This window comes from Phacochoerus africanus, chromosome 14 (genome assembly GCF_016906955.1).
Source record: "Phacochoerus africanus isolate WHEZ1 chromosome 14, ROS_Pafr_v1, whole genome shotgun sequence".
Classification (NCBI taxonomy): Eukaryota; Metazoa; Chordata; class Mammalia; order Artiodactyla; family Suidae; genus Phacochoerus; species Phacochoerus africanus.
Genome location: NC_062557.1, coordinates 44,541,205 through 44,568,118, shown reverse-complemented (window position 1 = coordinate 44,568,118; position 26,914 = coordinate 44,541,205). Strand labels below are relative to the sequence as shown.

At 47.1% G+C, this 26,914-nt stretch overlaps 1 protein-coding gene across 4 annotated transcripts in view; it reads left to right on the top strand.

The window, feature by feature from the left end:
• The first annotated feature begins 315 nt into the window (after positions 1-315).
• BLTP2 (bridge-like lipid transfer protein family member 2) overlaps positions 316-26,914 on the top strand; it is a 34,251-nt gene continuing 7,652 nt past the window's right edge. The window contains exons 1-27 of one of the 4 annotated variants that reach the window (XM_047756632.1): positions 316-477; positions 1,327-1,450; positions 2,233-2,282; positions 2,577-2,724; positions 2,903-3,021; positions 3,489-3,549; positions 3,733-3,922; positions 5,325-5,448; positions 5,610-5,734; positions 5,985-6,052; positions 6,155-6,300; positions 7,418-7,536; positions 7,652-7,815; positions 7,958-8,216; positions 8,976-9,181; positions 11,764-12,856; positions 13,286-13,477; positions 13,619-13,821; positions 13,966-14,084; positions 14,207-14,427; positions 15,031-15,221; positions 15,341-15,440; positions 15,573-15,775; positions 16,715-17,009; positions 20,877-21,034; positions 21,319-21,525; positions 26,703-26,802. In XM_047756632.1, the coding sequence (XP_047612588.1) occupies positions 410-477; positions 1,327-1,450; positions 2,233-2,282; positions 2,577-2,724; positions 2,903-3,021; positions 3,489-3,549; positions 3,733-3,922; positions 5,325-5,448; positions 5,610-5,734; positions 5,985-6,052; positions 6,155-6,300; positions 7,418-7,536; positions 7,652-7,815; positions 7,958-8,216; positions 8,976-9,181; positions 11,764-12,856; positions 13,286-13,477; positions 13,619-13,821; positions 13,966-14,084; positions 14,207-14,427; positions 15,031-15,221; positions 15,341-15,440; positions 15,573-15,775; positions 16,715-17,009; positions 20,877-21,034; positions 21,319-21,525; positions 26,703-26,802 (5,053 nt within the window). In that variant the 5' untranslated portion in view covers positions 316-409. Of the gene's footprint in view, positions 478-1,326; positions 1,451-2,232; positions 2,283-2,576; positions 2,725-2,902; positions 3,022-3,488; positions 3,550-3,732; positions 3,923-5,324; positions 5,449-5,609; positions 5,735-5,984; positions 6,053-6,154; positions 6,301-7,417; positions 7,537-7,651; positions 7,816-7,957; positions 8,217-8,975; positions 9,182-11,763; positions 12,857-13,285; positions 13,478-13,618; positions 13,822-13,965; positions 14,085-14,206; positions 14,428-15,030; positions 15,222-15,340; positions 15,441-15,572; positions 15,776-16,714; positions 17,010-20,876; positions 21,035-21,318; positions 21,526-26,702; positions 26,803-26,914 lie in introns of those variants that run through there. The other 3 variants (XR_007131581.1, XM_047756633.1, XM_047756634.1) reach the window with 3 other exon arrangements.

Below are 26,914 nucleotides of genomic sequence, written 5' to 3'. Positions count from 1 at the left end.
ATCCATCCGGGTCCTCTGCCATCCTGGGGGCGAGCCTAGGCCCGGGCGAGCCTAGGCCCTGGCGAGCAAAACCCGGTTCCGCTTTTCCGGGTCCAGAAGGGTGCGCCTGAGGCGGGGCCTGTGTGTCAATCGGCTTGAGGGCCGCTCCCAGTGCGCTCCGTCCGGAGCCACGCCTTCACTTCGCGCTAGCAGCCGGTTGGCCCCACTGGATCGCGGGCGCCGGGCGGGCGGGGCCGAGAGACAGCTGGCAGGCTGGCTGGCTGCGGGAGGGGGCGGGGCGCACTCGCGCCAACGCTTCCTCCCCCCGCGCTGTCCCTGCGCTTGTTGCTGGTCGGCCCGTGGCGGCCCAGCTTGGAGCCGGCGGGGGCTGCCCCGGCAGGGCGGGGGCCAGAGCCGGGCCGGGGCCGGAATGCCCCTGTTCTTCTCCGCGCTCTTGGCCTTGCTGTTGGTTGCGCTCATCGCCCTCTTCCTAGGCCGGTGAGGGGATCCCAGCTACAGCGGGGGAGGGGACAGTGGGAAGGGAAGGAAGAGAGGCTGAGGAGGGGGCGCGCGCAGGAAAGAAGCGGGCGGGAGGGGGAAGGGGCTAGAGGTGGGGAGATGGAGAGGGGGAGGGGCCGAGGAGGGGGCTAGCGACTAGGAAAGGGATCGAGCGGGGGCGTACGACCGGAGCTGTCTCGGAAGAACCGGGAGTGGGGGGGAGACCAAGCAAGCGGACGAGGCCTGAGGAGATGCTACGATTGGGAGGAGGATGGAGGTGTGAGTGAGGACGGGGCTCGGCTCGGTGGTTTTTCTTTTTCCATTCACTCGCCTCTGAACGTCCCCTTCCGCGAGCGCGAAGGGCACCTGCAACCTGCCCTGGGGAGCAGGAACAGGTCTGGCTGCCCAGGGAGAGCGGCATTTGAGTCGGCTGGGTGTGACCCCACAGTGCCTTCTCGCGGACACCTGTCTGGAAGGCGAAGGAGACCCTTTGGGGGTGATGTGATGGGCACATCTGGCAGGGGTGCTTGTCCTTCGACTTCTCTTGGGAGTCTTCTCTCTATCTCTGGGGTTTCTAAAGATTTGAGGGATTGCTTTCTTTGTCTCCAACTTAGAAGGTGGAGTTTAGTTCGTCTGATTTCATCTGGGTGGAGGGGACACTCCAGGGCTGGGGTCCTGATCTGCGCGGATGAATGTATATGACAGAATGGTGTTTTGGGAGACAGGAGAGTTGCCCAGAAGATTCAGCTACAGATCATGGTCCTTTGGAAGGTGTTCTAGGGCCAGCAGGGGGTGAGGGAGGCCATAATTGGGAGAGGGTCCTATGAACTCATAAGGATTTTTCTGCAGGTGGCTTGTGGTCCGGTTGGCCACCAGTTGGTGTCAGCGGAAGCTGAAGGCGGAACTAAAGATTGGCTCCTTTTTTTGGATACAGAATGTTAGTCTTAAATTTCAGCAGCACCAGCAAACAGTGGTGAGAGTCCTGGGAAACTCCCTGGGTAGTATGTGGGGTTGATCCAAATGAATTTCAACTTTTGATTTCCTCTTTTAAAAATTGTAGTGGCTCTCTCTCCTAGTTAACGCAGCCTTGCACCCCTTTGCCAAGATGATCTTAGAGCTAGTTTGGGAATACTGGAATTGATGCAAGTGGTTCTGTTAAAAATGCTTATAAGGCGCAGAGTGTCGAGGGCACGTAAGAAAGATAACAGAAGCACAGAACAAAGATAATGGGAAGTAGAAGAGCTGAATTTAAGAGTGGAAACAGGGCAGCATATTCGTAAAAGAGAAATACTAAGCAAGTTCAGTCCATGTCATTGTGAGGAACAGGCTATCACACTGAGGAGAGAAGCTGGTAGAAATAGTAATGGAGAATATTTAGTGGAGAGCTATTGCACTTACTCCTGTTCTTAAAACATTTCCTGGAGTTCCCGCTGTGGCTCAACAGAAATGAACCTGACTAGGAACCATGAGGTGGTGGGTTTGATCCCTGGCCTTGCTCAGTGGGTTAAGGATCTGGCATTGCCGTGAGCCGTGGTGTAGCTTGCAGACGCAGCTCGGATCTGACGTGGCTGTGGCTGTGGTGTAGGCCGGCAGCTGTAGCTCCAATTCGACCCCCTAGCCTGGGAACCTCCATATGCCGCAGGGGCAGCCCTAAAAAGAAAAAAAAAAAAAATCCTATCTTGAAAAGTAGGAAATTTGGCTGCTCTTGGCTTACCCAGCAGTTAGTGTACAAAGCTTTCTCCCTTGCTGTTTTAGGAAATTGATAGTCTACGGATTTCCAGCAAACTCCTTAGCCATGATCTGCCGTGAGTAGCCTATCACCTCATGCTCCTTTGGAGAATATTTTGGGATTGAGGTTTGCAGAACGAGATTGTTTCGGAGAGGTCTTACAGCCTAAGGAGGGTAGTGGGTTCTTGGTTATTCTCTGGGTTAGCCTGGAAGCTATTGTTTTGTGGGAAAGATATTGAAAGCTACTGTAAGACTATTGTCCATGATTTGAGCTACATTTTTAGGGGGGATGGGAAAGTGAATGTGAGGGAGGGAAGACACTGCTGTGGAAGGGATGGATCTGATGGCAGTGAGGCGTCTCTTCTGGGCAGACACTATGTGGCCTTGTGCTTTGGAGAAGTGCGTATCAGAACGGACCTCCAGAAGGTTTCTGGCCTGTTTGCCCCATTCTCCCAGAATGCTGGGGTACACCAAAAGGAGCTGTCCTTCAGCCCATCCTTATTGAAGATCTTCTGCCAGGTGAGACTACTTTCCCACTTTCCTGGACTGAAGTAGAGGTGGTTGGCTTTGAAGTCGTAGGTGGATTTTTCTCCTGTATTTTCTACTGTGAGAGCTGCTTCCTAACTCTTTTTCCACTGTAAAAGAAGAGCATTGCCTTGACTGTTAATTATTTTTTGTGTTTGCATTTTCCTTCCAGCTATTTTCCATTCATGTAGATTCTGTAAACATCATGGTTCTCAAGGTGGCCACTTCTGAGTCATTGTGGCACATTCAGATCAGAGATTGCAGCTTTCTTTTGGATAGTGATGGGAAGAGGTAAGTATTGGGTAGAAGAAAGTTTGGTATTTGCACTCTTGCCTTATAGTTGTTTCAGGGTGGGTAGATGTCAGAGTGAGTTTTTTTGTTTTTTTTTTTTGTTTGTCCCCCCTCATTTTTTTTGGCCACACCTGTAGCTTATGGAAGCTCCCAAGACAGGGAATTGAGTGCAGGCTGCAGCTGCAACTTATGCTGCAATTGCAGCAACACTGGATCCTTAACTCAGTGTGCGGGGCCAGGAATCAGACCCACCGTGCTACAGAGACAACGCTGGATCCTTAACCTGCTGTACCACAGCAGGAACTCCGGCTTTCTTACCAAGGCATCAAGTTCTCATTTTGTGTAATTTGAGGAGAAATTAAGATTAGGCATTTCTGCTTGCCTTGTGCCCTCCAGCCAACAAACCTTGATTGAAGGTAAAGGGTGAGAAGAGGGACCAAGTGCTCTTAATTTTTTTCCTTTCCCAGGCTGAAATGTGGGGTGAGCCTAAGTCAGATCAACAGCAAAGTTCTAAAGAGTGGCCAGTTGGTGAGTATGCCATGGTCATTCAGATGTCTTCTTTTCTAATGGGCATAAGAAATGAAGGAGCTTAGGGCTTCCATTCTAGATTCTGTGTCCTATGGGATTCCCTCAAGAACCTGTTCCAGATCACTGCATTTTGACCCCAAACTCCCTACACATTCATACCTTAGAGGCTTATCTTTCCTGTAGGAGGACACCTGCCTAGCAGAGCTCTCACTTGCCCTAGAGCTGTGTCTAGAGGTGGGCATCAGCAGCTGGCAGCTGAAGGCGATCACTGTGGATGTGTGGACACTCCATGCTGAACTGCACGAGGGCCTCTTCCATAGTCAGCTGCTGCGCCAGGGCCCAGGCCTGGCACCTAAGCCTGTTCCTGGTTCAGGTAAAGCCCCACTCAGCGAGCCTCTTAGCTTCCCTGTTCTTGGGTTATTTTGGAAGTAGAAAAAAACAGTGGTCTCACTACTTATTTAGGTTTAATTTATTAGTTCCCATTGCCTTTGACCCTGGCCTTTGAGGATAGCAGGAGGAAATAGGCATTTGCTTGAGGTGAGTGAAAGAACTAACATTTAATACCTAATTATTATGAATTAGAGCTGTACTAAAACGTTATTTCTTTTTTTCTTTTTTTTTTGTTGTCTTTTTTTGCTATTTCTTGGGCCGCTCCCGCGGCATATGGAGGTTCCCAGGCTAGGGGTCGAATCAGAGCTGTAGCCACTGGCCTACGCCAGAGCCACAGCAACATAGGATCCGAGCCGCGTCTGCAACCTACACCACAGCTCACGGCAACGCCGGATCCTTAACCCACTGAGCAAGGGCAGGGACCGAACCCGCAACCTCATGGTTCCTAGTCGGATTCGTTAACCACTGCGCCACGACGGGAACTCCTAAAACGTTATTATTTTAACAAATGAGAAAACTGAAGCCTACGAAGATTAGATAGATAACTTGATTGAGCTCACACACCTAGTCAAAAGTAAAAATGGGGTTTAAGTTATTTGGCCCTAGTAGTTCCTTTTGTGGCTCAGCAGGTTAAGGACCCGACTAGTATCCAAGAAGATATGAGTTCAATCCCTAGCCTCGCTCAGTGGGTTCAGGATCTGGTGTTGCTGTGAGCTGTGGTGTAGGTCACAGACGTGGCTCAGATCTGACATAGCTGTGCCTCTGGCATAGGCCAGCAGCTGCAGCTCCAGCTCCAGTTCGACCCCTAGCCTGGAAACTTCCATATGCCAGAAACGCGGCCCAATAAATAAATAAATAAATAAATAATATGGCCCTGAAGTCCATATTTTTTTCATTATAACAATCCTCTCCACGCTATTTTTTTTGTCTTTTTTGTCTTTTTTGCTATTTCTTGGGCCACTTCTGCAGCATATGGAGGTTCCCAGGCTAGGGGTCCAATCGGAGCTGTAGCTGCCAGCCTACGCCAGAGCCACAGCAACGTGGGATCCGAGCCGCGTCTGCAACCTACACCACAGCTCACGGCAACGCCTGATCGTTAACCCACTGAGCAAGGGCAGGGACCGAACCCGCAACCTCATGGTTCCTAGTCGGATTCGTTAACCACTGCGCCACGACGGGCACTCCTCCACGCTATTTTTTTAATCTCTGGGGAAGGAAGTACAGCAGGTGCCTGGACCTCTGCGATATTTGCCTTGTGGCCTAAAATTGGGCATTTGCTTTAGCCTACGTTATTTGGGAGATTTGGCCAAAGAGGGCACGGCATGTTGGGAGACTTAGGAGTATCAAGGATTGATGGCTCTTCTATTATTCGTTCATGTTTTCAGAGGTGACAGAGAATTTGGCTGAGCCAACTCTGCCTGGCCTGTACCTCCTTCAGCAGCTGCCAGACCAGGTCAAGGTGAAGATGGAGATCACAAGTGTGGTGCTGTCCATGAATAGTCAAAAGAGGTGAGATCTCTCCTGACACAGAAGTATGGAGAGTGTAGTTGGAGCTACATACTGGGGTCTCCATAACCAGCTTAGTAGCTGCACTGAGCTTGTCTGAGGGGAGAGAGGGAGTAAGAATAGCATTCCACATATTTCTGAGGCAGAGACTGTCTCTGGTTCAGGCACCTGAATTGGACACTGAAACTGCTGCATTTCCTGTACCACCGTGATGAGGATCAGCTGCCCCTTCGAAGTTTCACAGCAAACTCTGATTTGGCACAGATGAGCACTGAGCTCCTTCTGAAAGGTTCATGGGTGGGGATACTGGTACTGAGAGAGAATGCAAGGACTAGACACACTCTGCCCCTGTGCCCCACTTGATCTTCTTAATTTACCATCAGTGTGATCAGGGCGGGGGAGTAGGGAACATACCAAAAGAAAATAGCCCCTACTGATGAGGGTTGGTGATTATCTGGTCATCCCCTTGCCTGTCTCTGACCCTCCTCGTCTTTTTGCCCTCCTGGTGTTCTCTTCTGATCTGCCCTTTGTGCTTACAGATGGGTTGTTGCTGTCCCAGAGTCGCCAGCGCATTGTCTGCCTCAACTCCCTCAAGGCTAGTGTGCAGGTATGTTGACCAAAAATCTTTCCTTTCCTTGCTCTCTCCCTACATATTGCATCATGAGCTAATGAAATCAACCCAAGCCATTTCTGTTCGTCTCATTTCCAGGTGACCACCATTGACCTCTCAGCCTCCTTAGTTCTGAACACCTGTATTATTCATTATCGGCATCAAGAATTCTCTCACTGGCTGCACATGCTAACACCGGAGGCCCAAGAGTCTAGTTCATCTGTTCTTAAGCAAAGGAAGAAAAGGTCAGTATAATCTCCAGCTACCATCTTATCAGGTGGAGTCTCAGATTTTTGTGGTCTAAAGTGGCATCTTGTATTAAATATGTATTTGATTCCTTGATCTTTTAAAATTTCCATCTCAGTAGCCCAGACTCAATAGCGATCCTATTTTATGTGTCTATTTTATATATCTTTCCAATTAGACTAGACACTGGCGGTAGGATGATGTCCTGTTTTTATGTCCTCAGTGCCCAGCACAGTTCCTTATTATAGAAAATAAACATTTGTTAAATTGAACTCAATTTTGTTTTGTTTGTTTTTTTGTTTGTTTGTTTGTTTTGTTTTTTTTTTGTCTTTTTAGGGCCTCACCCACGGCACATGGAGGTTCCCAAGCTAGGGGTCAAATCTGAGCTGTAGCCGCCAGCCTACGCCACAGCCACAGCCACACCGGATCCGAGCTGTGTCTGCAACCTACACCACAGCTCATGGCAATGCCAGGTTCTTAACCCACTGAGCGAGGCCAGGATAGAACCCACAACCTCATGGTTCCTAGTTGGATTAATTTCTGCTGCGCCACAATGGGAACTCCTCAGTTGTTTATGAGGATACACAGTATCTATAATGCCTTAGACTATAAGGTGACAGGTCATGTCAGCAGTGCTGTTTTACTCTCTATAGTACTTGCATTGTGTCACATGGAGAAATTAAGGCCAGTGGTTTGGAAGTGATGATCCTTGGTTGTATTAGGTTGAATCATACTGATGTTCATCATATTTGATCTATAAAAAGGGCAGTTTCACACACATGGTTTAACCTAATATGTTTCTGTGGATTGTCATTGGGAGTAGGAGTGGATTACTGAGTTCAGTCTTTTTTTTCTAGTTGCATCCCATCCTAGTAATCACAACAAATCTCACCCTGCCTTTTTTTTTATTTTTTGGCTGTACCCACAGCAAGTGAAAGTTCTGAGGCCAGGGATTGAACCTGTGCCACAACGGCAACCCAAGCCACAGCAGTGACAACACTGGATCCTTAACCTGCTGAGCCAACAGGGAACTTCTCACTCTGCCTTTTGCCTATCTGTTCCATGATAGGAAATTATTTTTTCTTTATCAAACAATGATGTCTTTTTCCTATGCAGAACCTTCCCTCAAATCCTGGCTCCTATCATCTTTAGCACCTCCATCTCCAATGTCAATGTTTCCATTCAGCTTGGAGATACACCGCCCTTTGCCTTGGGATTCAATTCTATCTCTCTGGGTAAGGCCATGCAATGGGAAAGGAAAGAGCAAGAATCTGTTCCTTAGTGGAGCTGGGCCCAATTGATGGCCACTGTGGTTTCATAGAACTCCTCTCTCCTACCTTCTTTGTTCAGATTACCAGCACCTGAGACCACAGAGTATCCATCAGCGGGGAGTCCTAACTGTGGACCACCTCTGCTGGCGGGTGGGCAGTGACTCCCACATTCAGCGGGCACCCCACCCACCCAATATGCATGTTTGGGGTGAGGCGCTTGTCCTGGACTCCTTTACACTCCAGGTAGGTGGGAACTTTGGTGGATAGTAGCCCGTATAGTTTCCTCATCCTGCCTTGCTTTAGAGCACTGAGTACCTTTTTGGTGGCAGACATTACAGAACTGTGTCAGCATGCTTCTGATGGAGTCCTTCTGCTTCTTTTCTAGGGTAGCTATAACCAGCCTCTGGGTCTGTCCAGCACTCAGTCAGATACCCTCTTCCTTGATTGTACCATCCGAGGACTGCAGGTAGAAGCATCAGATACCTGTGCTCAGTGTCTTTCTCGGATCTTGTCCTTGATGGGCCCACAGTCTGGGCAGTCAGCTGTCCCTAGGGAATCTTCATTTGGAGAATCGGTCTCATTACTGTGGAAAGTAGACTTGAAGGTGGAAGACATGAACTTGTTCACCCTTTCTTCTCTGGTTGGTAAGTGGGACAGGAAGTCTATACTAGAGTGGGTTGTTAGTAATCTAAGCAGATTATGCTGCTTTTTCTCATTTAATAAAGCCAACTCTGAAAATTTTCTTTCTTTTTTTTTTTTTTTTTGCTATTTCTTGGGCCGCTCCTGCGGCATATGGAGGTTCCCAGGCTAGGGGTTGAATCGGAGCTGCAGCCACCGGCCTACACCAGAGCCACAGCAACGCGGGATCCGAGCCACGTCTGCAACCTACACCACAGCTCACGGCAGCGCTGGGTCGTTAACCCACTGAGCAAGGGCAGGGACCGAACCCGCAACCTCATGGTTCCTAGTCGGATTCGTTAACCACTGCGCCACGATGGGAACTCCAACTCTGAAAATTTTCTAAATTAGAGGCATGAAATATTAGAAGGTCTTGCATAACTATTTGGCTTCTGGATATTAAGAGCTTATAAGTAGCAAGATATAGAAGAAGAAGACAGCTTTGATATCTGATATCAGGTATTTTTTTTTATTTCTTTGTGTACTTAGTTCTAGAGAGAAACTGATACCTCTGGGGAATTGGTAGGAGTTTGGGGACATCTCTGGCCCTGCCAGTTCTAGTTAGGTTAAGATGGGAAAGGAAAAACTCTAAATATGAGGAATGAGGTTAGAGAGGTGTGAATAAAGATAGCTAGAGCGAAGGGAATAAAGAAGGAAGGAGAGTGAAGATGAAAGTTGCCATTTGAGAGTTGAGAACCAAGCCTGACTTGGTTTCTGGATGTTAGGTGCTTCAGAGATCCGACTGGACACATTGACTGTCTTGGGAAGTGCAGAAACTTCAACTGTGGGTATTCAAGGACTTGTACTTGCGCTGGTGAAGTCGGTCACAGAGAAGATGCAGCCTTGTTGCAAGGCTCCTGACATCCCCACTCCAGTGCTCAGCCTCTCCATGCTCTCCATCACCTACCACAGCAGCATCCGCGCTCTAGAGGTAATGCTTCTATGAGAAGGCAGGGTCAGGTTGGTTTTTCCCTAGGCCTAGAGTATTTTCCAGCCTTGAGTCATGTTTTGAAACACACCTATGGGAAATATAATACTTGTGGTGGTTCTTTTTTTTTTTTGGCTTTTTCCATACATCTTTTTTGTTTGTTTTAATGGCTGCATTCATGGCATATGGAAATTCCTGGGCCAGGAATTAAATCCGAGCCACAGTTGCAACCTCTGTCACAGCTGTGGCAATGCCAGATCCTTAACACCCTGTGCTGGGCCAGGGATCTAACTTGTGCCTCCACAGCAAACCGAGCTTCTGCAGTCAGGTCCTTAACCCACTGTGCTACAGTGGGAACTCCTATACATTTTTACATTTTAAGGTAGAACTTAAAATATATATAAAACTAGGAGTTTGGGGAGTTCCCATCATGGCACAGCGGAAACAAATCCAACTAGGAACTATTAGGTTGCGGGTTCAATCCTTGGCCTTGCTTAGTGGGTTAAGGATCCGGTGTTGCCGTGAGCTGTGGTTTAAGTCACAGACGTGGCTTGGATCTGGTGTTGCTGTGGCTATGGTATAGGCTAGCAGCTGTGGCTCCGATTGGAATCTCCATATGTTGTGGGTACGACCCTAAAAAGCAAACAAAAACAAAAACAAAAAAAACCCACCAACAAACTAGGAGTTCCCATCATGGCTCAGTGGTTAATGAACCCGACTAGCATCCAGGAGGACTCCAGTTTGATCTCTGGCCTCGCTCAGTGGGTTAAGGATCCGGTGTTGCCATGAGCTATGGTATAGGTCGCAGACGTGGCTCGGATCCTGCGTAGCTGTGGCTCTGGCGTAGGCCAGCAGCTACAGCTTCGATTAGACCCCTAGCCTGGGAACCTCCATATGCCTTGGGTGTGGCCGTAGAAAAAGACCCCCCCCCCCAAAATATATATATATATATATATGCACACACATATATATAATACTAAAGGAAATATATGAACTTCCGTGAGTCTATACCCAGCCTCAATTATTACCAACTTATGACCAACTTCATTTAGCTAAATTCTGAGCAGTTTCCCCTGTCTTCTGCACTGGGGTTATTTTTAAGCAGTTATCAAACGTATACTTTCTATGGTAAAGATTTCAGTGTTAAAAAAATAAAAGGAATTCCCATTGTAGCTCAGTGGGTTAAGAACCCAACATAGTGTCTGTGAGGGTGTGGGTTTGATCCCTGGCCTTGCTCAGTGGGTTAAGGATCCAGCATTGCCACAAGCTTTGGAATAGGTTGCAGATGTGGCTGGGATCCACTGTTGCTGTGGCTGTGGTGTAGGCCAGCAGCTGTAGCTCCGATTGGACCCCTAGTCCAGGAATCTCCATATTCAACAGATGTGGTGGTAAGAAAAAAAAGTGAGAAAGAAAAAAAAAAGATTTCAGTGTGTAATTCTGAAAAATGAAGGACTTTTAAAGGTCAGGATCTGGTGTCATTTTACTGAAGCACTCAGCTCATCAGAAGACTGGAAGGGATCTGAAGATGGTGGCCACTGGGAAGTTTTGAGAAGCTTCCCAGTATCTTTTTCCTCAGAGTAATTGGTTGGACATGGGACCCTCTAGGGAGGAGAGTGGGATGTTTTCCTGTTCTTTAGAATTCAACCTCCTTTGGAAACTGAAAAGTTTCCTTTTCAGAGGTTGGGAACTTAAAGGAATATTTCCGTCGTAGAATTTAAATTTTCTCTCTGCTGCACTATTGAGAATTGACTTTGTTTTTCAAGCCGAAAGGACTCTACCTCCCCTTTTTTTCCTACTCCTTTTTTGAGGCATACTTTCCCTTATATAAGTCAATTGCTATATTGACTTGTATGGCTAGTGCTTTTTATACTTTTCAAGAATTAAGTCAAAGTGCAATCAACACATGAAACATCCCCCCCCCCCCTTTTTAGTGCCTCATGTGTGGCCCATGGAAGTTCCCAGGCTAGGGGTCAAATTGGAGCTGCAGCTGCTGGCCTACACCTCAGCCACAGCCATGTCAGATGAGAGCCACATCTGGGACTTACTCCCTAGCTTGTGGCAAGACGGGATCCTTAACCCACTTAGCAAGGCCAGGGATCGAACCCACTTCCTCATGGATACTAGTTTGGTTCTTAACCTGCTGAGCCACAGTGGGAACTCCCATGAAATATTTTCTGATTGATTGTTGCAGAAATTATTATACAGAGTGTGGTTGTTATAGAAAGATAACTCATGAGTAGAAACATAAAGCCAAGTGATTTATTGAGTGCATGCGTATATAATGGATGTACTGTGGTAGATAGCAGAATTAAAATCCATGACCTCTCTTTGATAATTTAGAAACTGAATCCAGTTGAGGAGAACTAAAAAGTGTAAGTGCTCTTAAGTGTAAGATAAGTAAGAACTGTTAGCTTATCATATTAGTGCAAAGGGGAGCAAAGCAAGGGAGTAATTAATGTAGTTATTCAGCAAAGACCTCTGAGTGGAGATAGTTCTTGAGCCAGCAATGCATATATAATAGTTCCTGCAACTCTCCTGTTCTGGGACATTGTAACTGATGGGTCCTTTTCTCTTGCTGTCTGAAGGTTCAGTGTGGGGCAGGGCTGACCTTACTCTGGAGCCCCCCAGATCACATGTACCTATACCAGCACGTCCTGGCCACCCTGCAGTGCCGAGACCTACTAAGAGCCACACTGTTTCCTGAGACTGTTCCACTCCTTGCATTAGAGACTCCAGGCACTGCCTCTGAGCCAGAAGGCTGTCCCCCTGAATCCTCTCCCCCAAAGCGGCTACTAAACCTGACACTTGAGGTGAGCACAGCCAAGCTGACAGCTTTTGTAGCTGAGAACAAGTTCATTACCCTGGCTGCAGAGAGTGTGTCTCTGAGCCGGCACGGAGGTTCACTGCAGGCCTACTGCCCAGAGCTGGCTGCTGGCTTCGATGGCAATAGCATCTTCAACTTCAAGGAGGTGGAGGTGCAGCTGCTACCTGAGCTGGAGGAGATGATCCTCCACAGGAACCCCTTCCCTGTGCTGCAGACCCTCCGGAACCGTGTTTGGCTCCTCTCCCTGGGTTCAGTCTCAGTGGAGTTTCCTTATCAGTATGATTTCTCTCGAACTCTGGATGAGGCCGTGGGAGTTCAGAAATGGCTGAAGGGACTGCATCGAGGAACTCATGCTCAGGCTTCTCCAAGCCCTGCTCCACTCCCACCGGATCTACTCTTGAAGGTTCAGCACTTCTCCTGGGTTTTCCTGGATGACATTTTTGAGGTGAAACTTCGTGATAACTATGAACTGATGAAGGATGAAAGTAAGGAGAGTGCCAAGAGGCTTCAGTTGCTGGATGCCAAAGTGGCTGCTCTTCGGAAGCAGCATGGGGAGTTATTGCCTGCTCGCAAGATCGAGGAGCTCTATGCTTCTTTGGAACATAAAAACATCGAAATCTACATCCAGCGCTCTCGTCGTCTCTACGGCAACACACCCATGCGCCGGGCACTGCTCACTTGGAGTCTGGCAGGGCTTGAGCTGGTTGCTCTGGCAGATGCCTCCTTCCATGGGCCTGAGCGTGTGGTAGAGCAGGTTCGAGAACTTGATCCAGGCAGCCCTTTTCCTGCTGAGGGAATGGATCTTGTCATTCAGTGGTGTCGTATGCTCAAGTGCAGTGTCAAGACTTTTTTGGGTGAGTAGCACTTTCTTAATTTGCAGAGCTTAGTGTTTGCCCTTGATGCTCCATGGAGCTCTCTGAGTGATTACAGAGGAGCTCAGCTATATTGGGAGCTGGGGCTGTTTTTGGATGGGTGGAGTGGGATGGGTGGACTCCTCTTCCCTTTCTTTGTTCCCGAATTTCATCCTGAAATTACTTAGCTAAACATGAGGGTACCAGTGACTAACACAGTCATCTTCGGGGTCAGTGTGGCTCTTGGATCTCAGTGTTATTCTCCTCACTGCCTCATCAGGGTCTCCATGCCCTTTCCTAGCTTTGCTGCCACCTGCCAGCTCTTACTCTCTTAGCTGACTTTGTTAAATCAATGGGTAAAAGTCATGGCAGGAGTAAAAAGTGCCTGAGAGTGCTGAGACAGTTTCCTGAATATCCTCCCTATAATAATAGTTCGGATAAGAGACTATCCCCGGTACTTGTTTGAGATCCGTGACTGGCGGCTGATGGGTCGACTTGTGGGCACCGAGCAGAGTGGCCAGCCTTGCTCTCGTCGGCGTCAGATCCTGCACCTGGGGCTCCCGTGGGGTGATGTGGCAGTAGAGAGAAACATGCCTCCGCTCAAGTTCTATCACGACTTCCACTGTAAGTAGAGGAGGGTGATAGATTTGGCTGAGATGGTGGTGATGGCTAGGCTGGGAGATGAGCTGAGGCCTTTCTGGAGTAACAGCAGAAGAAAGGGATGAAGTTGTGTAACAAGCTGTGCCCTTTGCTCCTCTGCCCCAGCGGAAATCTTCCAGTACACAGTGGTATGGGGCCCATGTTGGGATCCAGCTTGGACACTGATTGGCCAATCTGTGGACCTCTTGACCAAGCCCTCAGCTGACCCCAGCCCACCCTTGCCCTGGTGGGACAAGAGCCGTCTTCTATTCCATGGGGACTGGCACATGGACATTGAACAGGCGAACCTGCACCAGCTGGCTACTGAGGTGAGGGGTCCAGAGGAGCTGTTTTCTTATTAGGATGGTATGGTTGGGGCTGGTATAGTACTTGGGGGAAAAGAAAGGTATTGATTTGGAAGGTGAAAATGATCCTCTTATTCACATCTCACCAAGTCCTTGGGGTAATTATAGGATCCGTACAACACAACTGAAAATATGCACTGGGAGTGGAACCACCTGTCTTTCCATTGGAAACCTGGTCAGTTTGTGTTCAAGGGTGACTTGGATGTCAACGTGAGAACAGCCTCTAAGTGAGTGGGGTGATAGATGGGACCTCAACAGGGTGTGGGACTCAGGGTGGAGGGAGTGGGGAAGAGCTGAGGGTCTGCAAATGACAAAGGGCACTAAGGGCCAGGGCTCTGTTGTGAGCCAGGTATGACGACTGCTGCTTCCTTCACCTGCCTGACCTCTGCATGACACTGGACCTACAGTGGCTATGCCACGGGAACCCCCACGATCACCATGGTGTCACTCTGCGGGCCCCCGAGTTCCTGCCTGAGGTTCCCTTGGGTCAGCTCCATGACTCCTACCGGGCCTTTCGTTCTGAGAACCTCAATCTCTCCATCAAGATGGATCTGACTCGGCATAGTGGAAGTGAGGCTTGGGTCTGGGGCAACGTGGAGGGAGGGCTTGGGAGAATGAACTTAGACACAGAGGACTTCAGCTTGACCCTCTGGGGAGGGGATAGGGAAAAAGCAAGAGAAGGCTTGGATTAGGATCTTTTTTTGGAAGAGGGTTGGTGAAAATAGCTTGGGTCTTTGAAAGGAGAGCGTGTAGGGGATATTGAGTATGATACTTGAGTGCTATTTGGTTTTTTTTACTTTTTTTTTTTTTTGGTGTGTGTGTGTCTTTTTGCTATTTCTTGGGCAGCTCCTACGGCATATGGAGGTTCTCAGGCTAGGGGTCCAATCGGAGCTGTAGCCACCGGCCTACACCAGAGCCACAGCAACGCGGGATCCGAGCCGTGTCTGCAACCTACACCACAGCTCACGGCAACGCCGGATCGTTAACCCACTGAGCAAGGGCAGGGACTGAACCCACAACCTCATGGTTCCTAGTCGGATTCGTTAACCACTACGCCACAAGGGGAACTCTCCTATTTGGGTTTTTAAACCTCTAAAACCTGGAGCCAGGGAAGGATTTAGCTTCATCTCTGTGTTTTAACCACAGCTAGGATGTTTGTCCTTTCCTTTGTAGCAATATCCCAGCCCCGCATTCTGCTATATAGTAGCACTCTGCGCTGGATGCAGAACTTCTGGGCAACTTGGACTAGTGTGACAAGGCCTATCTGTAGGGGAAAGCTCTTCAATAACCTGAAACCCAGCAAGAAGAAACTTGGCCAGCACTACAAGCAGCTTTCCTATACTGCACTCTTCCCCCAGCTGCAGGTCAGCTCTAACCTCTTTGGTTCTGTTCCTTTTCTCTAGTTTTCTTGTTTTCTCTTAACTGGGCTCTGAATCATCTCTGATGCCATCCTTCATTGAATGCTGTGTCCTCTTGTTGCCAGGTGCATTACTGGGCCTCATTTGCCCAGCAGCGTGGCATTCAGATTGAGTGCAGTCAGGGCCACGTCTTCACTCGGGGAACTCAGCGGCTTATACCTCAAGGTAAGGTCAGAGGCGCCCATCATTTCTCCTTGCCAATTCTTTGTCCTCTTTCTCAGCTCCCTTCCCTTCCTCTCTCTGTCCCACACTGTTCTGTACTGGTCTGCATGGGCTCTGTATGCCTCCTTTTCTCAGCGGGCACAGTGATGCGGCGCCTCATCTCTGACTGGAGTGTGACCCAGATGGTTAGTGACTTAAGTCAGGTCACTGTTTACCTGATGGCCTCGCCCACTGAAGAGAATGCTGACCACTGCCTTGATCCATTGGTAACAAAGACCCACCTACTGAGCCTTTCCTCCCTCACCTACCAACGGCACAGCAATCGCACAGCTGAGGAGGTACTGCCTGACCCATTTTCTGTACTGCCTTTTTGTATCAGCAGGTGTCTTAGTCTGCTTAGGCTGCCATAACAAAATACCATAAACTGGCTTAAACAACAGAAATTTACTTCTCATGGTTCTGGAGGCTGAGAAGTCCAAGATCAGGGGGCTAGCATGGTCAGGTTCTGGTGAGGGCTCTCTTCCTGACTTGCAGATGGGCTGCCTTCTCACTGTGTCCTCCCCTGGCAGGAAAGGGGGGAAGCTCTCTGGTGTCTCTTCTGACGACTAATCCTCTTCATGAGGGCCCCACCTTCACCATCTCATCTAAACCTAATTATCTCCTTAAAGGTTCTATCTCCAAATACCGCCCCGCTGGGGATCATGGCCTCCCATATGAATTTGGTGGTGGGCGGGGGGCAAACACACAGCTGAGTCCATAGCAGTACGTTTCAGGCTAAGCTCCTGGTAATGTTCCTAACTATATTCTAATCACGTCTGTCATTACTCTATCATGTATTCACTAGTATTGCCATCCCTCTTTTTGAGAACTCCTTGTTTCCCTCTCATTCTAAACAGAGTCTCTTGTTCTTCATGAAATAGAGTAAACATTTTTCACTGGCACCTCATTTGGTGTTTTCTCCCCCCAGTTAAGGGAGGATTTTAAGTTGACATTCCGAGTCATTTAAAATGCAGTGGGGGTAGTCAGAGTGTTAGATAATCTAATGCACACACTAAGACCGCTTAGTGTTTCATTTAAAATGCAGTGGGGGTAGTCAGAGTGTTAGATAATCTAATGCACACACTAAGACCGCTTAGTGTTTCTTTCTCCAGGGTCATCTTACCTCCCTCAGAATAGGTTTAATATTAAACAAGCTTGTTTTTTATCTCTGCATTTGTGGTCTAGGAAGAATGTGGAGAATTTCTGTGTTACCCTGATGTCCCTTTTCTGTTTCCCAGGAGCTCTCTACTCGAGTTGGGGATCCTGCCTTTCACACACATCAACTGCATTTGGTAGATTTACGGGCTTCCTGGACAACCACCAATCGAGACATTGCCTTTGGTTTATATGATGGTTATAAAAAGGCAGCTGTACTCAAACGTAATCTCTCTACTGAGGCTCTGAAGGGTTTAAAGATTGATCCCCAAATGCCAGCCAAAAAGCCAAAGCAGAATGCCGGGACCAGTGCCCCAGCCCCACCTCCTGTCAGTACTCCCAGCTTTAGTGGACAGCCTGATAAGGGGTCTTCAGGAGGTAAGCTGGGGGAGATGGGACTCTATAGAGTTAGGTTTAAATATGTATGTGGCCTTGGACAGGAGTTAGAGGACTAAATTAGGGCTGGTTCCATCTATATGTGTAGATGAAACTGTTGGGTTTTTTTGTCTTTTGTCTTTTTAGGGCCACACTCGCGGCATATGGAGGTTCCCAGGCTAGGGATAGAATCGGAGCTACAGCTGCCGGCCTACACCACAGCCATAGCAATGCCAGATCCGAGCCACATCTGTGGCCTGCAGCAATGCTGGATCCTTAACCCACTGACCAAGGCCAGGGATCGAACCTACAACCTCATGGTTCCTAGTCAGATTTGTTTCTTCTGTGCCACAACGGGAACTCCAAGATGAAACTATTGTTTTTCTGTTTTAGGCCACCTAAGACTTACATAGCAATGATATGGGGGCATTGAAGGGTCTAGTCCTATGCCTAGGAGAACTGGATCAGGAAGGAGTGAAAGGGCTGGACAGGATGACTAAAGGAAAGAAACAAAGGATGAGAGAGTTGTTTTGTGTTCTTATGTATTTATTCAGCCAACAAATTTATTGAGGGAATTCCCGTCGTAGCTCAGTGGTTAAAGAACTTGACTAGTATCCATGAGGACGGCATGACTAGTATCCCTGGCCTTGCTCAGTGGGTTAAGGATCTGGTGTTGCCGTGAGCTGTGTTGTAGGTCGCAGACGTGGCTTCGATCTGGCGTTGCTCTGGCTGTGGTGTAGGCCAGCGGCTATAGCTCCGATTCGACTCCTAGCCTGGGAGCCTCCATGTGCTGAAGGTGCATATGTCTAAAAAGACAAAATACCCCACGAAAACAGCTACAACAAAAAATTACTTAGTTCTTAATAGGCACAGAGCACTGTTCTCGGTTTAGTGAGAGATAAAGAATATATCTCACAAGTTTTATCATCTCTGGATGAGCTATGATTAGTTCATTCATTCATTTAATCACTTATTCATTTGTAGGTTCACTTTTTAGCTTTACTGAGGGTTTGTGATGTATCAGACATGACCCTAGACATTAGGAATGTAAAGATGTAGGGATGCTCAGAAATGAATGGAGTCATGTAAATTATTATTTCATTATGAGAATACTTTGTAAAGAAAGTATCTAAATCAGCATAGGGAAGTCTAGAAAGGCTTCACAGAGATGATATAATTGAGATGGGTCTCAAAAGATGAATAAGAGTTTGATAAGCAAAGAACAGAGGGCATTTTAGAGAGAAGGAATAACAGGTACAGAGGAATGCAGGTTCATGGTGAATTTATTTTTTTTAATTTTTTTTTTTTTTGGTCTTTTTGTTCTTTTTAGGGCTGCACCCTTGGCATATGGAGGTTCCCAGGCTAGGGGTCTAATCCGAGCTGTAGCTACTGGCCTACGCCACAGCCACAGCAATACCAGATCCGAGCTGTGTCTGCAACCTACACCACAGCTCAAGACAACGCCTGATCCTTAACCCACTGAGCGAAGCCAGGGATCGAACTTGCAACCTCATGGTTCCCAGTCGGATTCACTTCCGCTGTGCCACGATGGGAATTCCTTTTCTTTCTTTCTTTTTTTTTTTTTTTCTCCATGGTGAATTTAAGAACAGGATGAAAGTTGATAAATTCCACTGGAGAGCAGTTAAAGAATATGTGAGTTGTTCTTGACTGTAGTGAAAGAGGGGACTGTGAACAGGGAAGGGTTTGTTGAGGAAGTAGCATTTGAGCTGGACCTTGAGGGCTTAGTATAGTTTGAACACGTAGAAATGAGAAGAAAGGGCATTAAAGGCAAAGGCCATATCTGGAATAGGAATGGAGTTGGTCAAGCTCAATATGTTCAAAGGACCGGGGTTCCCATTGTGGCTCAGCAGGTTAAGAACTTGAGTCATATCCATGAGGATGCAGGTTTGATCCCTGGCCTCGCTCAGTGGGTTAGGAATCTGGTATAGCTGCAAGCTGTGGCATTAGGTTGCAGATGCAGCTAATTTTGCTGTGGCTGTGGCATAGGTTGGCACCTGGAAACTTCCGCATGCCACAGGTGTGGCCCTAAAAAGAAAAACAAAACAAAAAACAAAGGACAGTGAGTAGTCTGTTTTGGTTGGCTAAAGGAGAAGGTGCTGGAAAGCTGCAGGTAGACCATCAAAGGTCTTTCATACAAGGCTAAGGAGTTTTTGTTCCTTAGTCAGTAAACAGTGGTGAACTATGGAAGGTTTTTGAATTAGGGGGTATGTCATCATTAGAATTTTACTTTTAGGAAAATAAATCTGGCCATGGTGTGGAGCAGGACTGGAGAGGAAGAAAGGGAGGTAGGGAGACAAATTAGGAAACTATTATGGCATCTCAACAAGCAGCAAGGAGGGCCTCTGAACTAGGTAGAGGCAGTGGGAATGGAGATGAGGGCATGGACAGAAGTATTATTGGGTTTGTTTTTTTTTTTGTTGTTTTTCCTTTGTAGGGCCACACCTGCAGCATATGAGGTTCCCAGGCTAGGGGTCAAATTGGAGCTACAGCTGCCGGCCTAAACCGCAGCTACAGCAATGCCAGATTAGAGCCGCATCTGTGACCTACACCACAGCTCATGGCAACGCTGGATCCTTAACCCACTGAGCAAGGCCAGGGATCGAACCCGCAACCTCATGATTCCTAGTCTGATTCGTTTCTGCTGTGCCACAATGGGGATTTTGCTATTGTTTATATAAGAGGTTTGGCAGCTGGTTGGAAGGAGTTAAAATAGGAAGAAAGCAATAATGATTGAGGCTTTGAGCCTGGAGGCAGCATGATGGTAACAGTACTGTCAGAAATAGGAGAGTCAGAGGCTAAGCAGGTCTTAGGCGGGAATAGGGTTGTTGAGTTCATATTTGGACATGCTGAGTTTGTGGTGCAAGTAATACATCTAGGTAATGTCTAAAAAGAGGTGGAAATGAGGATCCAAAAGCTTAGGACTAGAGAGAGAGACATGGGAGTTTCAGCATAGAGCTAAGAATTAATGCCAAGGAGATAATAGTAGTTGCTCACTGTGTGGTAGGTCCCCTGTGAAATACTTTATATATTATTCCATTAAATTATCTCAATAACCTTATTATATAGTTACTGTTATTTTACACACAAGCAAACTGAGACAGAGAGGTTCAAACAGGCTGCCAAAGGTTACAATCAAGTAACTGACAGAAATAGGGTCAACTAGTCTAATTCTGGAGAGTGCTCTTAACTATAACACTGGTTTGACAAACTCTTTAGATGAAAGAGCAAGAAAGAAAAGGGAGGAAGTTCCCTTGTGGCATAGTGGGTTAAGGATCTGGCATTGCTGCAGCTGTGGTACAGGCCCAGTCCCTGGCTCAGGAACTTCCACATGATGTGGGTGTGGCCAAAACCAACCAACCAAACAACAACAGCAAAAAGAAACAGAAGAACGAAAAGGGAACAGACCAAGGATAAACCTTAGGAAATACTTCTCTCTAAAACCTGGGAGAAGGTAGAGGATCTAAAGGCATAATCAGAGAAAGCAGTAGCACTGACGGCAAGGGAGTGGTTTACGTGGAAAGGTGGTCAGCAAACAAATATCATTTAAAACTATGTGAAATGAAAAATAGGAGTAAAATGGCAGGTAAAAAGATCCTAGAGTAATTCAGAGGTGATATAGAAATGCTACTACATAGCATTTCTGAGTTTCTCTTGGGAATCTCACTTTTACTAAAATTGAAGGAAAATGAAATGACAATCCATATCAGGGGTCAAGGGGTGGAGTGGGCTGGGCTGGAGTTGCAGGTTGAGAATACATTCTAGAGAAATCGAAGGAAATCCGTTTGGTCTTGGATTTGTTCTCTATCCCTTTGACTCTGACTTTTCCCCCACTTCCTATTTCTCTGCCAGGCACCTACATGTTGCAGAAGCTGATTGAAGAGACAGATAGGTTTGTCGTGTTCACAGAAGAAGAGTCAGGTGTGAGTGACCAGTTGTGTGGCATTGCTGCCTGCCAAACGGATGACATATATAACCGAAACTGCCTTATTGAGTTGGTCAACTGCCAGGTACCTTCTCTTTACCAGAGCACCCCTGCCCAACATTGAGCTAGATCATAATCATATGCGTTTACCTTCCCCCACCTCTAAATAGGAATAGGTGGATAGAACTCCAAAACGTTATTCCTTCTAACAGGTATCATGGATGATCATTTCTATTATTAAAAGCCAGTGGAGTTCACTCAGTAAGCCAGAATTAGACCCAGTTGCAGTCATTGGTAAAATCCTTTCACTAACTTTCCCATCTTCTTGGTGGCCCTGGTGCTGTGACTTTGTTTCTGTCTCTGGCATAGATGGTTCTTCGTGGAGCAGAGACAGAAGGCTGTGTCATTGTGTCAGCTGCCAAAGCCCAGCTGCTGCAGTGCCAACACCATCCAGCCTGGTATGGTGACACGTTGAAGCAAAAGACATCCTGGACTTGCCTGTTGGATGGCATGCAATACTTTGCCACCACTGAAAGCAGCCCCACTGAGCAGGATGGCCGACAGCTCTGGTTAGAGGTTAGTCAGCAGGGCTAGGAAGGCCCAATATATCCCTGGTTTTCCATAGTTGGACCCTTTCAACAAACTACCTTGCAAGATCCTTGCAAGACAGAACCTGTTGCTACCAGGTTAGCAAAACTGCAGGAGGGCTCAAGGCCTGTGATTTGAAAACCCACAGTGCTTTTTTTTTTTTTTTTTTTTTTAAATCTCATGCTATTCTATTTCATTGTAAGGTAAAATTCTTTTTTCCCAGCAGGAAAATTAGGAACTTTTTTTTGGTCTTTTTTTGCCATTTCTTGGGCCGCTCCCGCGGCATGTGGAGGTTCCCGGGCTAGGGGTCTAATCGGAACTGTAGCTGCCAGCCTACGCCAGAGCCACAGCAACGCGGGATCCGAGCCGTGTCTGCAACCTACACCACAGCTCACGACAATGCCGGATTGTTAACCCACTGAGCAAGGGCAGGGACCGAACCTGCAACCTCATGGTTACTAGTCCTGCACCACGACGGGAACTCCCAAATTAGGAACTTTTTTACTTTTGAGATTGCTCACCCTATTAATAAGATTACACATTGGAGCTCCTGCTGTGGTCAGTGGAATTGGTGGTATCTTGGGAGTGCTGGGACATAGGTTCCATTCCTGGCCTAGCATAGTAGGTTGGGGATCCACCCTTTCTTGGGTTGTGACTATGGCTTGGATCTGATCCCTGGCCTGGAAGCTCCATATGCTGAAGGGTGGCCAAAAATGAAAAGAAAAAAAAAAAATCAGCAGGCAGCCAAAAAAAATGTGTAGTAAGTCTGAGAATTTTAGGTAAGCTTTCTATCTGCCCTTTCTCTGATCTCTCTTATGAAGATGATTGATTGGTTATTTCAGCAAAGTGGTAATGTTGACTAGAAAGATTACTTGTCTAGGAGGCAGGTTATATGAATTCTGATTTCAACTTTGCCAGTTTTAGTAGCCATGAGTCCTTTGGTAGGTCACCTTTATTTGTAAAATTGAGTTAATACTTCAGTCTCACAAGGTTATTGAAAGGATCAATGAGAAAGTACTTTGAGGAGTTCTCTTTTGATGCACCAGGTTAAGGATCTGGCATTGGTACTGTAGCGGCTTGGGTTACTGCTGTGGTGCAGGTTCGATCCCTGGCCCGGGAACTTCCATATGCCATGGGTACAGCCAAAGGGGGAAAAAAAAAAAACTTTGAAAAATACAAAGCTTCACTCAGATGCAAAGTCGTTTTATCATTTTATTTATTTATTTATTTATTTATTTTTTGTCTTTTTGCTATTTCTTTGGGCCGCTCCCGCGGCATATGGAGGTTCCCAGGCTAGGGGTTGAATCTGAGCTGTAGCCACTGGCCTACGCCAGAGCCACAGCAACGCGGGATCCGAGCCGCGTCTGCAACCTACACCACAGCTCACGGCAGCGCCGGGTCGTGAACCCACTGAGCAAGGGCAGGGACCGAACCCACAACCTCATGGTTCCTAGTCGGATTCGTTAACCACTGCGCCACGACGGGAACTCCATTTTATTTATTTATTTATTTATTTATTTATTTATTTTTTTGTCTTTTTGCTATTTCTTGGGCCACTCCTTGCGGCATATGGAGGTTCCCAGGCTAGGGGTCTAATCGGAGCCGTAGTCACTGGCCTACGCCAGAGCCACAGCAACGCGGGATCCGAGCCGCGTCTGCAACCTACACCACAGCTCGCGGCAACGCCGGTGCCTTAACCCACTGAGCAAGGGCAGGGACCAAACCTGCAACCTCATGGTTTCTAGTCGGATTCGTTAACCACTGCGCCACAACGGGAACTTCCGTTTTATCATTTCTTTAAGTCAGTCTGTCTGGGGAGGTCTTAGTATATGTGAAGGTAATGTTTTTGTTAAGTGAGGCTGTGAGCAGTTGGCAGGGACTATGCTACAAATTTTCATCATTTGGTAAAACTGAATTTGCACTATAATTTCTAGGATATAATATCATCAGAATTATTGGGAAAGTGGATGGTTATGAGATGTACCTGCCCAATATTCTGCATCATGGTTACTTATTTCATAGGTGTTAAGTGTCTACATTGTGCTGGGCGTGGTACATCCAAATGAGTTATTGGATCCAACTACATCTGATAAGGACCAGTGTGATAATGTCATTATTCATTCTACTCAGTGGGGATAAAGCTTATCCCTCCTCCCTGGCTGATGCTTCTTACTCCAGGGACCTTAAGGCTCAATCCAGGCAACCCCAAGTATAAATTATATAAAGTATAAATTATAATCAGATGTCAAGGCAAGTAAGGGTCAGGTTATCGGTAATATGAAAGGCCATGTTGGAGTTCCTGTTGTGGCTCAGTGGTTAGCGAATCTGACTAGGAACCATGAAGTTGCAGGTTCGGTCCCTGCCCTTGCTCAGTGGGTTAAGGCACCAGCGTTGCCATGAGCTGTGGTGTAGGTCGCAGGCGTGGCTCGGATCCTCTGTTGCTGTGGCTCTGGCATAGGCTGGTGGCTACAGCTCCAATTAGACCCCTAGCCTGGGAACCTCCATATACTGTGGGAGCGATCCAAGAAATGGCAAAAAAGACAGAAAAGAAAAGAAAGAAAGAAACAAAGAAACAAAGGCCATGCTGATATATTGTTCAGGCAGGTAGTCCTCTATACCAGCAGTCTCAGGAGACAGGCATAGACGATGTTAACTGCTCATGTAGAGGTGGGCAGGATGAGCTATGCAGGATCTCCCTATCTGGCTTTTTCTGGGCCTCTGCTGCTTCTAGGCATGCCTTCTTTTGCAAGTGAACTTTTTTCCCTCAGGCTGTGATATCAGCATGAAAGTGGAAAGTCCTTGGCTTACATGGGAAGGACTTTGATCTTGCCTTCCTATATGAATTTTTTGTGACTTAGCAGATTGTTTATGTTGTTCTCATATTACTCATTCTGTTCACTTTGACTTCTGCTTGGCAGAGTCAAATGAATTCAATTCCCATCCCCTATGGCAACAGTGTTAGAGTGGTCTGAAGACAGAAAACAGCAAGAATACCAAACCTGAATACAAAAGTGGGTGGGAAGTTGTTTTTTGGGGGATTTTTTTGGGGTTTTTTTTTTTTGGTGGCACCCATGGCATGTGGAAGCTCCTGGGCCAGGGATCGAACCCATACCATAGCAGTGACCTGAGCCGCTGCCAACACTGGATCCTTAACCTACTGCAGCACAAGGGAACCCCAGAGGTCATTGGTTCTGATGAATTTTTTTGCTCAAGACATGATCTGATTTTTTTTCCATTTAAAAAAATTGTGATTAAATATACATAATATAAAATTTATCATTCTATCACTTTAGGTATATAGTTCAATGGTATTAAGTACATTCATAATGTTGTACAGTTATCACCATCATCCTTCTCCATAACTCTTTTCATCTTGCAGAACTGCAGATACATCCATTAGATGATAACTCCCCACTTTCCCCTTCCCCCAGTTCCCGGCAGCCACCATTCTATTTTCTGTCTCTCTGATTTTGACTACACACACACACACACACACACACACACACATATCTCAGATATATTTGTCTTTTTTGTGGCTTATTTCACTTAGTATAATGTCTTCAAGGTTTATCCGTGTTGTAGCCTGTGTTAGAATTTCCTTCCTTTTAACCTGAATTCCACTGTATGTATATACCACATTTTGCTTATCCATTCATCCACTGATGGACACTTGGGTTGCTTCCATATTTTAGCTGTTGTGAATAATACTGTTATGAATATTGGAGTACAAACTTCTCTTCGAGAGCCTGCCTTTAATTCTTTTCGGTATGTATCCAGAAGTGGAATTGCTGGATCATAATAGTGATTCTTTTGTTAATGTTTTGAGAAATTGCCTAGTTTTCCATAGTACCATTTCACATTCTCGTCAACACTACGCAGGGTTCCAGTTCTATACATCCTTGTCAACACTTGTTATTTTCCTTTCTTTTTTTTTTTTTTTTGGTCTTTTTAGGGCTGCACCCATGGCATATTGAGGTTCCTAGGCTAGAGGTCAAATTGGAGCTGTAGCTGCCGGCCTACACGACAGCCACAGCAACAATGGAGCTATAGCTGTTAGCCAACGCCACAGCCACAGCAATGCCAGATCCGAGCCATGTCTGCAACCTACACCACAGCTCATGACAACTCTGGATCCTTAACCCACTGAGTGAGGCCAGGAGTCAAACCTGAGTCCTCGTGGATGCTAGTTGGGTTTGTTTTTTTTGGTTTTTTGTCTTCTCTCTTTTTAGGGCCGCACCCACGGCATATGGAGGTTCCCAGGCTAGGGGTCTAATTGGAGCTGTTGCTGCCAGCCTATGCTAGAGCCACAGCAACTGGGGGTCTGAACCACGTCTGCGACCTACACCACAGCTCATGGCAACGCCGGATCCTTAACCCACTGAGTGAGGCCAAGGATCAAACCCGCAACCTCATGGTTCCTAATCAGATTTGCCAACCACTCAGCCATGATGGGAACTCCCTAGTTGGGTTCGTTAACCGCTGAGCCACAATGGGAACTCCTTCTTTTTGTTTTTGACAGTAGCCTTCCTGATGGCTGTAAGGTGGGATATGATATGAGTTGTATTTTTATTTAATTTTTAAAAATTATAGTTGCTTTACACTGTTGTACCAATTGGGACATGATATGGTTTTAATATAACCTGTATTTTTCTGGCCTGAGGCCTGCAAAATGTGCATGTAACTTAGTTGGGTTTGGAGAATTTGGGTGGTTTGTGCAAGGAGAGAAGACATATGTCCTCTACCCTGGGAGCTTCCTCAAGTTAGTCCAGGCAGTGACTGTGTAGATAGTACATTTTTTTTTTTGTCTCTTTCTACAGCTGCACCCAGGGCATATGGAGGTTCCCAGGCTAGGGGTCTAATCGGAGCTGTAGCCGCTGGCCTATGCCAGAGCCACAGCAACGTGGGATCCGAGCTGCATCTGCAACCTACACACACCACAGCTCACGGCAACGCCGGATCCTTAACCCACTGAACAAGGCCAGGGATCGAACCCGCAACCTCACGGTTCCTAGTCGGAGTCGTTAACCACTGAGCCATGACTGAGCCATGACGGGAACTCCTAGATAGTAAATGTTATATTCGCATTATGGAAATCTGTGACCCAGTTGGGCAGGACAAGCTGCTGGTCCTCTAGAAGTTAAAGGTGCCTGTATCTCTGTCTTCAGGTAAAGAATATCGAGGAGCACCGGCAGCGTAGTCTGGACTCTGTGCAGGAGCTGATGGAGAGCGGGCAGGCAGTGGGAGGCATGGTTACTACCACCACAGGTCAGTTCTCACCTCGTCCTCATCATGTAGTTAGGAGCGGCAGATGTGTGTCCTGAAGGGGCCTCATTTCCTTACCTCCTCTTAAGATTAATATGTGTGGAGTAGGACCACT